The sequence below is a fragment of the Etheostoma cragini genome, chromosome 12, assembly GCF_013103735.1.
Source record: "Etheostoma cragini isolate CJK2018 chromosome 12, CSU_Ecrag_1.0, whole genome shotgun sequence".
In the NCBI taxonomy this organism is placed as follows: domain Eukaryota; kingdom Metazoa; phylum Chordata; class Actinopteri; order Perciformes; family Percidae; genus Etheostoma; species Etheostoma cragini.
The window spans coordinates 10,750,161-10,764,566 of record NC_048418.1 but is presented as its reverse complement, the minus strand read 5'-3'; the positions used below and the strand labels follow the sequence as shown (position 1 = coordinate 10,764,566).

The 14,406-nt window shown below is 40.3% G+C and overlaps 2 protein-coding genes across 7 annotated transcripts in view; one reads left to right on the top strand and one right to left on the bottom strand.

The window, feature by feature from the left end:
• Positions 1–12,058, bottom strand: part of dcaf8 (DDB1 and CUL4 associated factor 8) — a 32,106-nt gene extending 20,048 nt beyond the window's left edge. The window contains exons 1-14 of one of the 3 annotated variants that reach the window (XM_034888724.1): positions 11,789–12,058; positions 11,231–11,304; positions 11,024–11,119; positions 10,118–10,764; positions 9,401–9,541; positions 9,137–9,231; positions 8,830–8,940; positions 8,569–8,699; positions 8,031–8,138; positions 7,665–7,795; positions 7,238–7,357; positions 6,322–6,438; positions 5,809–5,920; positions 2,780–2,785 (exon numbers count right to left, since the gene is read on the bottom strand). In XM_034888724.1, the coding sequence (XP_034744615.1) occupies positions 5,813–5,920; positions 6,322–6,438; positions 7,238–7,357; positions 7,665–7,795; positions 8,031–8,138; positions 8,569–8,699; positions 8,830–8,940; positions 9,137–9,231; positions 9,401–9,541; positions 10,118–10,764; positions 11,024–11,119; positions 11,231–11,267 (1,842 nt within the window). In that variant the 5' untranslated portion in view covers positions 11,268–11,304; positions 11,789–12,058 and the 3' untranslated portion in view covers positions 2,780–2,785; positions 5,809–5,812. Of the gene's footprint in view, positions 1–2,779; positions 2,786–4,594; positions 5,921–6,321; positions 6,439–7,237; positions 7,358–7,664; positions 7,796–8,030; positions 8,139–8,568; positions 8,700–8,829; positions 8,941–9,136; positions 9,232–9,400; positions 9,542–10,117; positions 10,765–11,023; positions 11,120–11,230; positions 11,305–11,470; positions 11,494–11,788 lie in introns of those variants that run through there. The other 2 variants (XM_034888722.1, XM_034888723.1) reach the window with 2 other exon arrangements.
• The window catches only part of ndc1 (NDC1 transmembrane nucleoporin), a 33,168-nt gene that overhangs the window by 6,187 nt on the left and 12,575 nt on the right, over positions 1–14,406 (top strand). For 2 of the 4 annotated variants that reach the window (XM_034888721.1, XM_034888718.1), the window contains 4 exons: positions 13–76; positions 357–457; positions 1,661–1,821; positions 1,929–2,531. In XM_034888721.1, the coding sequence (XP_034744612.1) occupies positions 13–76; positions 357–457; positions 1,661–1,821; positions 1,929–1,992 (390 nt within the window). In that variant the 3' untranslated portion in view covers positions 1,993–2,531. Of the gene's footprint in view, positions 1–12; positions 77–356; positions 458–1,660; positions 1,822–1,928; positions 2,532–5,757; positions 5,778–14,406 lie in introns of those variants that run through there. The other 2 variants (XM_034888720.1, XM_034888719.1) reach the window with 2 other exon arrangements.

Below are 14,406 nucleotides of genomic sequence, written 5' to 3'. Positions count from 1 at the left end.
TGTCTCTTACAGCTTCCAGAGGCCTCCAGTCAAGCTCTGTTCGCAGACAGCCAGGCTCACATCTGGGCTTTAGAAGGTGGGCAGAGATGGTGGACTTTATTTCCATTTGATATGGATGCAGCCTCTTGATAAAGACTTACTTTGCTTTGTAATGCCTAATTAATCAGCACTTCATGTAGTTTATTGTATTTTGTATTCTTGTATTGTATTGAATGTGAAACGGTATGTTGTCTTGCAAGCTTATGCTTTTCTTGGCCAGGTCGCCGTTGTAAATGAGAAGCTGTTCTCTACGGCCTACCTGGTCAAATAAAATAAAAACATGTACATTACTATGTCCTTTTAACATCCTCCTCCAGGGCTGTCTTACCTTGTTCAATCCTCCTTCTCTGAAGACCAGTTTGGGGTTGTACAGACGGCATTACCCAGCATACTCAGTTGCATGTTGGGCTTACAAGAGGTAAGCTGTCATGGTTTACCGCATCTACCCTGAGAGCACATATTTGCATAGCAGCAATGATTTATCAAATTATATAGCCCAGCTACATTGTACAGAGTGTGTGATTTGGCTTAGCAGGTACACACCTTTTTATTGAACTTTGTGTCTTGAAAACAAACACACAAACTTTCTAGTGCTTTGTGCTTGTTAAGGCTTGAGAAATTTAAAGGGGCCAGTTCATCTGCAGTGGCTTGAATACGTTTACACACCCATGCTAAAATTGATTAAAAAGAGGAATAGAAAACATCTTTTGGAAATAGATCTTAATGCCTTTTTAATTCAAAAATGTTTAGGAAAATCCAAGGACCCCAATTTTGTGAATGAATAATTTGTTGTGAATGAATAATTCATTGTAAATAAATAAATAAATGTTCTTCCTTAAAATACAGTGGGCATAAGTATAAACAACTCTATGTTAACTTCCATAGAGGCAGGCACATTTTTATTTTGAAATGCCAGTTATTTCATGAATCCAGGATACTATGCATCCTAATAAAGTTCCCTTGGCCTTTGGAATTTAAATAACTCCATATCATCACATAGACTTCACCATACCCAAAGATGGGGAAAATTCTCTCAATGCAAATCAGACAAATGTGCCCGCCTCTATGGAAGTTAACACATGGGTTTGTATACTTATGCCTGCTGTGTTTTAAAAAGAAAATGTCTTTATTTACAATGCATCATTTGTTCACAAGGAAAATTGGTGTCCTTAAAAGTCCTGATTTGCCAAATCTTTTTGAATTCAGACATCAAGATCAACTTTATCATGGGTGTGTAAACATATTCTAGCCATTGTTAATCCTGAAGAATAATTTTATATGGTGAGTAGCCATGTTGAAAGTCTTGTGTTGTAGATAATATCAAATTAAATTTGTTATATTGATCCACACAACTTAATTTCCAGGGTTTTTCTAAGAGGTAAATACATATGCAACATTCAGTTATTATTGAAATGTAATTGTGTTGAAATTTATTCTGTAGATGCAAGTAAGAAGATAGAATTGTTGTTCTGAATCGTTTGTGCATATAAGACAACCTCTCACATTTTACAAGAACCAGTGCCATCAGGCAAACAAAGGGAATTACAGATACTGTACATGGTGACACAAGATCGTCGTGCACACACTGACAGCCGCTGTGTCCTGTCCTTCTCGTCTTCAGGCAGTAGATCGCCACTTCAAGCTGCCTCACGCCTCCAGTAAGCCAGTCAGGTCAGCCAGCAGCATGGGAGACTCTACTCACAAAACACTGCGCTTTGCTCTCAGGGCCACTCTCAAGACTTCCATCTACAGGATAACGACTACTTTTGGAAATCACTTAAAGTAAGGCCTAGCATTAAAATTTACTTATTTCAAATTCTAAACACAAAAGATGGTGAGTATACTTATTTTTTATTTTTATTTTTTAACATATATTCTTAAATCCTCAGTGCTGTTCAGATGTCTGCAGAGCACCGAAAAAGATTGCAGCAGTTTCTGGAGTACAAGGAATAACTCTCTCTGTGTGCGTGTGCGCGCGCATGTTTTAATATTTATGTCTGCACTATGTCATGGCAGATTGTGTTTGATAGGCTAGAACACATCCCCTTCATGCATGAGGCATGGGCTTCCTGCCCAAGTGACTGAAACAGGTTGGAAGCCCAACTGTTGCCTCCTGTGTGTGACAGATGTAAAATAGCTCACTGTATAAATAAAACACTCATTCCAAAAGATTTGTTTCATTTTGTATTACAAGAACATCATATCAAGTAATTACTTCTTGCTAATTGGGATGAGTTGTAAAGGGCTATTTGCGCTGCATTTGTGCTAAATTATACAGATCCTTTTGGTTTGACACTTCATATGTCTTTTACGGATCAGACACCTCTGTTTGTGTTAACTATGTTAGTTTTGTTCATGTGAATGAAAGTTGCCTTTCATGTTGGATCAAGGATGGAGATGTGGTGTGACTGGTAACAAGTGTGGGAAATATGTTTTGTTTTTCGTTGCCAACAAGTATGGAGTTTACATTCCCACTCAGAGACCTGTTGAATAAAAACATGTCAAGCTCATTTGTCAGGTTTTTGTCATTTCTCAACTGAAACAAGCCGATCATGAATCAACTGCTCTTAGAAATTTCAATTCTGTATATAGATGATGTTCTGCTTAAGTCACAGGATGAAGAGTGAGGAAGGAGGATGAGGAGGAAAGGCTAGTGGAACCAAAAGAAACCTTCCTAAGTCAAAAAAGTGCCGAACTAAAGTTAATACCGCTCTTAATGGAAGTTTTTCCTTGCCTCTGTCGCCTAGTGCTTGCTCTTGGTGGTAACTGTTGGGTTTCGGTAAATAACATCCGAGTAAGGTCTAGACCTGCTCTTTATGGAAAGCGCAGTGAGCTAATTGTTGTGATTTAGCTCTATATAAATAAAATTTAATTGAATAGTAGACCGGTTACTCACGAGTCCCTACTAAGATAAAGTAAGGGGAATAGTGGAAACTGATTTTGAAAAATGGCAATTGCTTCTTAAATTAATCAAATCAATGTGTGTACTAAGTCCTCAAATTGGCACCCAAAATCCAAAATCATTTGGACACACACTCTTCCTCAGGCTCCAAACAGCCATTAATCAATTCAACAAGCCTTTTCCACTGTAGAAACGGCACAGGTGCCACTGTTGACTTATTCAAGTGTCCCAGTGAGCCAGCATGCTCAGGACCAGCAGCAGCTAAATGAAATCCAGCCATCCATTTTATTCTTTACACCTGTGCTTTTCTGACTGATGTCAAAATAGCTTCCTTTTTAAAATAAATTGTATTGCTTGAATTATGGAGACCAACTAATTGCATAGCAAGCAGTAGTCCATTTTTAGGAACTTACACAGAAAATGTCACAATCCCGTTGAGTTGTATAAAGTATGGGTTTTTAGTTTTAATAAAAAGCCTGTATTACAAATTTAAGTAGAGTTGGAAGTACATGAGCTGTATCTACACAGGGATGGTCTAATTATGAAAGACACTACTGGGTTGCATTATGGAAAATGTAGTATCCAGTGCTTTTGGGTCTTGACTGAAATTTTAGTCAGGACATTTAAGACTGCTGTTCAGATTTTAAATGTTCTTTTTCTTTTCTGAAGTTCAGAACGAAATGACTGAAATAACATAATGGAACAGAATATTGATGACTTGCATTAATCTATCAGTGTGAGCGGTCAAACCCATATTGTTCAAACTCTGCAAGATATGTTACTGGCAGCCTGCAGAAAATCTCCACAGATGAATACTAAGAATGGTAATTCATATGGTGCGTTACAAAAACAACACAGAATGAGACCATAAAATGACAACATCGGGAGCACTGTCTTTTTGTTTATTGCACGAATCATACATATTGCCAACTTAACTCGTGGAACGCAATATTAGGCGGTGGTGGACAAAATAAATTGTTCATCAAATGCCTTTTTATGTATACAAGATGCCAAAAAACAGCCAGTGGGAAAATCTGTAAATAACTCTCAAATGATGAATAAAGGAAATACTATTTTTCTTGTACAAGAAAGAGATTCCAAACTGTAACACTTGAAATAACAGCGGTTCTGTTCATAACAGGGATTTCATTTATAAAAGGAAAAACTGAAGAAAATGGTAACTTGAGTCAACTTTTTTTCTCCTCTCGATTTTAAAAGTACTTTGTCCTCATATAGAATATAAACCTCTGCATCAATACCAATCAAATGTTTTGACATCTTTGTTCTATTTTTTAAGTCAAACAGCATTTGCCAAAGTTTTTTTTTTTTTTTTTTACAGTTTTAATATATATTTATATATGTACATATAACTTCAACTAACTAGAGTTCTCATAGAAAATGAGAAAAGCTGGACATTATCGCTCTCACACAACAAATAACTGGCAAGCATATTGACCCCCTTCTCCCCCAATCCTCCTTTGAACGGTTGTTAATAGAACACAGAGAGACGTTTCCTCCCGAGTGGTGTGCTGGCTGCAGTGCAAACAAGACCTGGTTCAAAAATGTGTCTGAAAAATGTCATTCAGCAATTGATCTGAGACTGTTAGCATCGTAGAAGGATTTTCAGGAACCGCATGGATAAGTGGAGTCCTTTATTATCAAATCTCAATTGGCACATAGGGCGCTGTTTCAATTGGGATTTGATCTGAGGTCGGTACAGGCTCTTTAAACTTACACAGTTCCCCAACAGATCCAATCATCAGTCCTTAGCCAATGCACATGCTGACCACCATCTACCTCATACGTCTAGGATTCCCTGTCAAAGATGGGTGTCAGGATGAAGAGTGAGGGAGGAAGGAGGAGGAGGAAAGGCTGGTGAAAGCAAAAGAAACCTCCTCTTCCTAAGTCAAAAAACGCTTAAGTGCAAAATATCTCCCCTCTCAAAAAAATCAATAGAAATAAACTAAACGTCTCTGTGGGGATTTTTTCCCAATGAAGGATACTAAACATCTCTCCCCCCAAAATCACACACTCAGTGCACATTTTGTCTATGTCTTAAACTAAAGCATCCCTGATTCAAAGTGCACTCAGTAGTGAGGGAAAGAGAAGGGGAGGGAGTAGCTTGAGGGCATGTCGGAGATGCAGCATGTAGGGATTTAGTAGTCCTCGAAGAGAAAATGTGAAAAATGCAACTAGCTGCACAAGCTCAGAGCCAGAAATCAGTATGAGACTGTGGTGCTGCACTGAGGGCACACTGGGGTTTCCCTCCGAGTTCAAATCTTAAAGGAGGTCACATTTAGGGATAATTTGAGGGAACGATTCTACGCCATTCCACCCGGCTGAAACTTCCTTTATCAGCACAAAGAGCTCGAGAGCAAGAGGTGGTTTTAAGAGGGGGGTTTGCGTATGCTGTCGATGTAGAGCTTCCTACAGGGTACCTCAACGAGAGGTGCTTGCTTGTTGCCATACGTGCACAGTACATTGATCTGGGGCTAAACAGAGCATATAGATAATGTATGGACAAGCAGGGGCCTCCAAGTAGTTTATAGGGATGTAAGCACTCACTAAACCTCTTTGTACAATCCTCAAAAGTCAGAATTCTGTGTGTGTGCAGTCTGTTGTCGTTATTTGCACACTCACAACTGCTGGGAAACAAGGCGTTAAGCATCTCGGTCACTCTGCTTCAAAAGTATGTTTAAGTCAGTGTGTGTTTTCATAAGTTTGACTTTGTATGTGTGTAAAAAAAATGTATCTTATTTAAGTGTCCCAGTGTGTCAATAGTGCTTGCCGATATGCATCAATGCAAGGGCAACAAAGTGTGTGTGTGTGTGTGTGTGTGTTTATATATTTGTATAAGTAAGAATGTGTGGCTCAGGAGGACATGCACTGGACGTGGTCTGGACCTCCTTCCTCTTCATCAGAGGAATCTGGAGAGCTCCAGGACTCATCTGTGTCTGCGTCTGCACCCTCACGTCGGGCCTGTATCCAGAGAAAGAAGTAGAGAACAAAGTTAAGTAAGAATCAGAGTATTTTGGGACAAAATAGGATACAAACATCTTGCTGACCTGGTCCTTATGTTTGAAATTGCACTGCAATCCAAGTGTAGTTGCAACTGCATCCTACATACTACTTAAGGGGCACTCCAGCAACATGGAACAGGGAACAGATTTAAAACAAAAAAAACTAATATCCTGACACTTTGTCCCTGGTATTGGTAAAGCTCCAAACACTCTGGATCCTACATTTCCCATAATGCAACAGACAGGATATTTTTGTTTGTACCTATTTGCCTGGTAAATGCTCATGTCTTTTCAACACCACACTCCAAAACGTAATTTACATTTGTTGCATTTGGTTAGTTGTAGTGTTTGAGAGCTCACCCTTGGTGGACGTCTGTTCCTCATGTGTCTCATCAGGAACCACAGCAGCTGGGTGTCGTACTGGTCACCGTGGCGCACACTGTCCTCATCGCGCTCCCGCTTGTTTTTCTTCATCACCTTGACAAACCCCAAAAATGGGTGTGAATATTGAGAACAGGAGTTTACATGCAGAGCAAACACCTCCTAGATAAAAATCCCATTACTATGCCAGGACGTAGCATTAAGGCTGCACGATATTAGGAAAAGATCTAATTGCAATCATTTTGACTGACCGCGGCCCGGTTTAAATCTGACTTGTGGCTCTTTACTGCGTATCATCTTGTCTCTTTTGCTCCCCCCTTTCCTGTCTGTTCACTGTCACTATCGAATAAAGGGAAAAGTCCCAAAAAATAATTAGCTAATGTCACACCGTGATCCATTAGACATTGCCAGTCATTACATAAGATTTTTTTCTTGTTTTACATCTTGAATCTTATTTTTTTTCTTTGCAGTGTTTGCCATCATTCCTACTATGCTAAGTTATGATGATGAAGTTATGAATATTTTATTCAGCAGCAAGTGAGGATTAAAATGACCCCTAATAGCCATTGTAAACATCTATTACAATACAGAGCTATCCTAGCTGTTTTGCAGTGCAATGGACAATTATAATGGACAGTTCAGGCATACTCACCTTTATTTTCATATACGGTGAGTGGTTTAGACAAAAAATGTGAACTGTTTTAATATGTTAAATATCTGTCTGCTCCACCTACGTTGCAATACCGCACAGGCTGTGTTACAAAGCTGTTGTCAGTGGGGTCACTGCATCCCTATGTTTCTACAAAGAAGTAGGTAGACTGCTACCCCAACCAATAGAATGATGGCACAAAATATAACAAGCATAATGGAATAAAAATAGAACAGAATAGTATACCTCTTTGAGACCCTTGAGTCCAGTGGGGCTTTCAGCTGTAGGGGCCCATAGTTTGATGTCGTGGTCCAGCCCACTGGTGGCAATACCTGGCAGATGGGGATGTGGCTCCAAACAGTTCACCTGAAGTTGTCGAGGGTAGAAAAAATGACTGAGATGATAATATAAAGAAGATGGGGGATTTTACAGAGAATATTAATGAGATTGTTGTCCCCGCAGCAAAAAGCTAACTATACTGTTAAAGAAAATATGCAAGCAGTGCATTTTTATCAAAATAAAATATGAAAAATAGTATTTTTCTGCAACTGTATACAAATACTCGGTAGTGACCACTAACACACAATATTACAGAAAAAATACCTACCACTAAGGACCTAGTCATCTTTGAACCCGGCCCAAATATATATTATTCTCTCTCTCTTTGACTCACCACTCCTCCCCTGTCTCCCTCCATGAACTGGACTATGCGAGCAGAGTTCTTGTCCCACAGGTAGATGTGTCCGCAGTCACTGCCACTGACCACAAACTCACTGCATGGCCCATAGAAGTTCACCCCCTTCACTGTGAGAAAGAGGTGAAGATGAGAGAGACTGATACAGTCTGTGTGATAACAGCCTTGCAGTACCCCTTCAGAACAAAATAAGGCCATACTGTAAATACACGTTTTTATTGGCCAAATGCTTGTTAAGTTGGGCTATAGCCGATACGTTTGAGTTTTAAAGCTGTGTGTAGATGCGAAGAGAACTACTGTATTACTGTAATAAATGATTAATGTAATTGGGAATTAATTTAACACCTGTAGCATTATTGCGGTGTCCCTTGTATCTCCTGCGATAGTCAGCCCCATCACTGTGGTTGGAGTCAAAAAGGTAGATGTCCTCATCATTGTAACTTGCCAGGAGCTCTGTAGAGATGATGCACAAAAAAAGTTAGTTTAAAGTTTCCTTTTAATACCATAAAGGCAGAAGATGGGCTAGACTTTTTAAATCAAATAGAGAAGATTTAGACAAGCTCAGCTTAGTTGTTGATCTCATAAAAATAGATATTAATTGGACATAATTAAGTGTGTGTCACTGACATTGCATTGGGTTGCATCTGGAAGGCTAAGAATGGCAAAGGTTTTGGCATTTTAAAACATTGAATCAAGCAAGAATCAAGTGTGGGGCTCATTATTTTCAATATTTCTAAAACTTGATCATAACTGAATGAAAAATTAAGTTAGGATAATCAAAGTAATTCAAATATAAATATGAAACAGGATCATGGAGATTGCAAGAAAATGAACATAAGACTTTAAATTATTTCCATACACACTGCATGCAAAGTTTTTTTACCTGTGCCATCATGACTATACACAAGGCAGGTTATGTTGGTTTTGGACTCACTGGATACCAGATGTGAAGGACAAAACTTTTTCAAGACACCATTGTTATCATTCTCATTAATCTTCCTCTGGTCATAGATCCTAAGGAGGGCGAGAAAAAGAGAATGTGACAGTATGCAACAATATCAAATATTTTTGTACAATTTCCATTGCATCCCATTTTGCAATAATAGTGAAATAATCAGCACTAGAACCAAAACCTGCTTCATACCTCACATACTGATCTCTTCCGCCCACAGCAAAGTGTTGTGTCTTTGCTGGGTTGACAAAGATGGTGTACAACCCCACTTTTTTATCACCCTCCTTTACAACCACCAGTTTACTGCCACACAAATGCAAGGAGACACAATGGAAAAACAGGTATTAGATCTGGCAATGAGAAAAGTTTTATAATGTTGAATGGCTAATACATGAATTGTTTATGATATTTTCCCCAGCTTTTACACAATTCAACAACAAATCTAATTCCTGGGTGACTGAATTTAAACTTGGTTAACTTTAATAATGGCATCACTCACTTGGCGGGACGGTCTAGACGCAGGTCAATACCAAACACTACAGCATCCTCTCCAGCAGACAGAAAAGAGCAGGGGGAATCTGGCTCTAGGGCCAGCTGGAACAAAATTTAAAAAACATACAGATGTGATGGGAAAATGCACTTAATTATCAGTCTATCAGAGTCCTAAACAGATTTACCACAGATGAAACTTATCCTATCCTTTCCCTACTTATCTGAAATCTGTCCTTAATTTCTCATTCGCAAATGCAGAACAAACACTCACCTTGTGTGCTGCCCCTTTATGCTGTGCTACCCGCTTGGTGTTCTTGCAGCGCTGTGTGGCAGAGAGCTCAGCCACTCTGATCTGACCATCTCGAGCACACATGGCCAAGGTGGAGTCTCCACTGTGAGGCAGGAACTTTGCCTATGCATATCAGGGACGGGCGAAGACTCATTTCAAGTTTCTGACCACAATGGTCACTTTGTTACGTTTTATAATTTACTAGGGCTGGGTTATATGGAGAAAAAAATCTAATATTCCAATATCGTTAACCGAATACCTCAAAATCGATATTGCAACAATATTGTAAGGTTGACAATTGGTGCGTACGAAAGAATATTTGCACAATGAGATTTTTGAATGTATCTATTAATGTATCTATAATAAATAAGTGGGCAAAGGCAAATTATAAAAAGCTAGAACAGTCTGGTAAGTACAAAAAAATTACATCACTTTACTGTGATGCAGCCGTTAAAACCAGGGACAGATAACACTTGTGTCATATCACGATATCACAATATCCAGCATCTAAGACGATATCCAGTTCAATATCAACATATTGCCCAGCCCTATCATTTACTGTTGATTATTACATATAGCAATTGCTAACTCTCACTGTTAATAGTGTAGGCTACAATTTTCTCTTATCTTTAACCAACTCTACTCCTTAATGCATCTGCTTCTTTGCTCATAAGAGGTAAAGATGTTGGTTCCCCCTACCTGAAAGACATTGCTCTTGTGGCCACTGTCAAACTCCAACTCAGCACGGCGCACAGCCCAGTCCCAGATCACCACTCGCAGGTCATCGCTGCCTGAAGCCAGGCGTGTGCCCGAGGGGTTGAAGTGCAATGTGTTGACACAGCCCGTGTGCCTCTCCAGTCGGCCCTGGAGCTCAAGCCTCTGCACAAGACCACGGGCTCCACACACACGCCTTACAAACTGGTGTGCGTTCCTGCCGATCTCCCTGGAGCGCAGTGAGGGAATTGCCCGCCATATAGGGCCATGCAGGTCACGGAGCTCTGCTCCGAGCCACGCCTCCATAGCCTCATCATCGTCTTCATCATCTTTCTGTTCTTCTTCTTCTTCGTCCTCATCATCATCATCCTCATCTGAGCTGGTGGAGTTATTGGTGCCGCCGCCAGGTCTATTCCTCTTTCTGGCTGCCCTTTTCCCGCCATCTTTATCCTTTGCTCTCTCCCGTCTGCCTACATCGCTCTCTCTCTCACCATCCTCAGTAAGGGAGTAGAGACCGCTGCCATCCATGCTGTCTGTGTCTTCTTCCTCCTCTTCCTCTCTGTTTGGCCCCATCTCACCTTCCACATCTGGCGTAGGCTTGTCTCTAGATGCCTCTCCTGTTTCTTTGGGAGCTACAGAAATAGGGAAAGTTAGAACCATGGAGAATAAGGTTAAGATATTGCTGTCTCACTGGGACACTCAACAAAAGGTGTAGCCTACAGCAGCTACTGTAATCTGTAATAATGTTAAATCCTATCAGGCTGCAAAAACATTATCTCAGCAGTATGCAAGATATACATAATGCAAACATAATTTAAAAAAGTAACATACCAAACAATGTTAGCAGCATAAGCTTTTTAAAGAGCTGTTCAACTACAAGAAAGGTGTTACCCTCTTGACAAGAAGACTGGGTTTTTCCCTCTTTGCTTCCGGAGGCATCTGCTTCCTTGTGTTCATGTTCTCCTGGTTCTTTATCTTCAGAGCCACCTAGAAGAAACAAACGTGTGTCTGATTAACTGTCTGTGCTAAGGAGCATGACAGCTCACACGGTTATGGTCAGTAGAAATACTTAGTTATTTTCTTGCACTGATCCTTTACCATTAAGAGCAGTGGATTTGTCGTCAGCCTCAGCCATTCTGTCTCCTCTGTACTGCGTCGACTCGAAGGAGAAGCTATCGACAAAACAATATTTAGGTTTACAACAAACAAAACAAAAATGGCTCAAATAAAGATAACAACTATCATGCATAAGTAAGCCAACATCATTTCTTGCACTCGCTGAACTGTCGTCAACTACCGTTACTGACGCCACAATGTGTGCCGCGGGGCACAAGTTACCTTTAAGCTCTGTAGCTTCCAAATTTACAGCCAGGCTAATTTTACAACTTACCTACCACTGCATGTAACGATAAACTAACTCGCTTGGTAACGTTAGCTGGCTCAGAGGCCTGAGTAATGCCCTATTTGCTTTGTGGTGCTTAACAGTGCATTGTCCTCGGCAGTGCTCACCAAACAAATGCTAACAAGCCTGCGTGAGGCTAACTCAAAAACCATATATTATAGTCAGTCCTGCTATACAACCAAATAGCTGGTTGTCGAAAAACGAGCAAGCAGCTAACATTGCTTGTTGTGGCTAACTAGCATAGCTTGCGTTACCTCTACTCGAAGGCCCGACGAGGCGTACTTCTTAGTTTAGACCTAACGTTAATCTTTATTGGAGATATATTTTCTCCACCTCACTACTTAGCCACTGAGCTAAGTGCCTCGACACGGAATTCTCTGACCGTAAATACACGACATTAGGAATGCGTGCATGAAGCTTTTTTGTAAAAGATATTTAATGCAAGCTAACTGCGTTCCCACAAGGTTGAGTGGTCTGTTGTTTATGTTTTGACGGTTCAGCTTCTTTTTTGGTTCCATTTCCGGTGTCGTGCTCCCTTCGTTTTCCCTCCCGGAAGTTTACAGAAGAGATACGCGAGGCCAAATGTTAATGACAAACAATTAATAATGACAACACTTGTAGTACTAGGCTACTTCTACTGTTACTAATAATTATAATGATAATAAACACGTATTTGTTAATAGGCCTAGCCTACTGTATATGTGAAAGCTTGACTTATTTTAACAAACTAAACAAATTCCACATAAATTAATCTTAATTTAACACTTAAGAATTTCTTTTCTTAATCTATTTTTTAAGGGAGTAGAAATTAGCTTCTGGAAACCTACTGCCTAAATCTGAGAAATGTGTGATTTAGGAATTTACAACATTGTATCCCAAAACACAATTATGATAACTGTCTTAAAACCACCTTCTCACAGGACAGTCATTGGGAAATAAAGCCGGAATTGTCATAAAGCAGCATATATTAGCACCGAATTATGGTGCGGTATTACATTCAATTCATCGCACCGTTGTGACGAAGACAGCTAAGACAGACAACGCTCTCGATCTACCGGTCAGTTTTTGCTCCTACCTATGGTGATGAAGGCTGGGTCATGACCGAAAGAACGAGATCTAGGGTACAAGCGGCCGAATTGGGTTTCCTCAGGTGGGGGGCTGGCGTCTCCCTTAGAGATAGGGTGAATTGCTCAGTCATCATTGTGGAGCTCGGAGTAGAGCCGCTGCTCCTTTGCATCGAAAGGAGCCAGTTGAGGTGGTTTGGGCATCTGGTAAGGATGCCTCCTGGGCGCCTCCCTAGGGAGGTGTTCCAGGCACGTCCAACCGGGAGGAGGCGTCGGGGAAGACCCAGGACTAGACGGAGCCACGGAGGTATTCTATCTAACCTGGCCTGGGAACGCCTCGGGATCCCCCAGGCGGAGGGGTTGATGTGGCTAAGCAAAGGGAAGTTTGGGGTCCCCTGCTGGAGCTGCTGCCCCCGATACCAGATAAGCGGATGAAGATGGCTGGATGAATTGACCATGTGTAGCCTAATGTGAATAATATCAATTAGTGCAGCTTTTTGTGTCATTTTATATTTTTCTTAATGTCCAGATAAACCTTCTAAGGGGGCTCTGGGCAAAAAATGAGCTGCTGGCCTCCTGTTTAATTTTTTCAACTTCACTGCAACATTTTGACTATGTTCCAAATAATGTCTAACCCTTTCTAACTAACCTTGGCTTCAGGACAACAGCCCTGATTTCAGCATTTGCTATGCTGACATTAGATTAGTTGTTGGTTTTGTATAGCCTACTGTTTGCGAAAAGAGTAGGCTTCACCCATGTGTTTTAGTCCTTAATTATGAATATGGACTAGGCCTAACCTCAATTTCATTTGATGCTGAAAATGATACTGCTGACTGCATCGGATGTGTCCTATTGGGTGGGTATTTGCATTGTATCATAGGGAATTTTTGTATTCAAGCCAGCAAATGAGCATGTTGTCAGCTTTAGTTGCTCTTATTTTGTTAAAGTCTATGAGCTTGCAATGACAGAGGAAACATCTGGCTCCCTCACTAGGGTAAAACAAGATGGGACCTCCCCCCTCCACACACACACACACACACACACACACACACACACACACACACACACACACACATACACACACACACACACACACACATATGCCAGCTTCCTTCCTGTGTTTATGTCATGGGCTAAATGACACAGTGGATCCTATGAAGGGAGGATGTCCTCCCTGTCTCTGTCAGATCCCCTTGATTATTTACTATCTGACTCCTAGAAACACACGCTATATGACTAGCCTACTGTATATTGAAACAGAGATCACAATTTAGAATTACACGCCACAAAGCACTCAGATTATAGTCACCTGTCAAAGCTGTTCGTAATCCACATACAATTTCAGATGAGCGTGAGAGACTGTGAGGGAAAATGTTTAGGCCTACTTTGCAACACACACATTTTTATAGAATAAATCGAGATACACAGTATGTGAAAGATAATATAAATGCTGAAACTTTAGTCGGTTCACTGGCTAGTCAACTGACAAAACAAAGCAAATTGTCAGTTGCTTTTAACATTTTCCCAAATGTGAGGATTTGCTCATTTTATCTTTTTTTTATATAAGTAGCCTACCATCAATTTCATATTTTGGGGATTTGGGGTTTATAGAGTTTATGGAGCAATCACTGAAATAATAATCTACAGATTATTTTACAATACAAATACTCACTAGTTGCAGCCCTATGGATAAAATGAAACCAACACCCATACAGCCCAGGCCTAAGTGGTATTCAAATCTTTTTATTGTTTTGTACATGTAAGAACAACAATAGAACAGACAAAAACAAAATGACAACAGGTGCTAA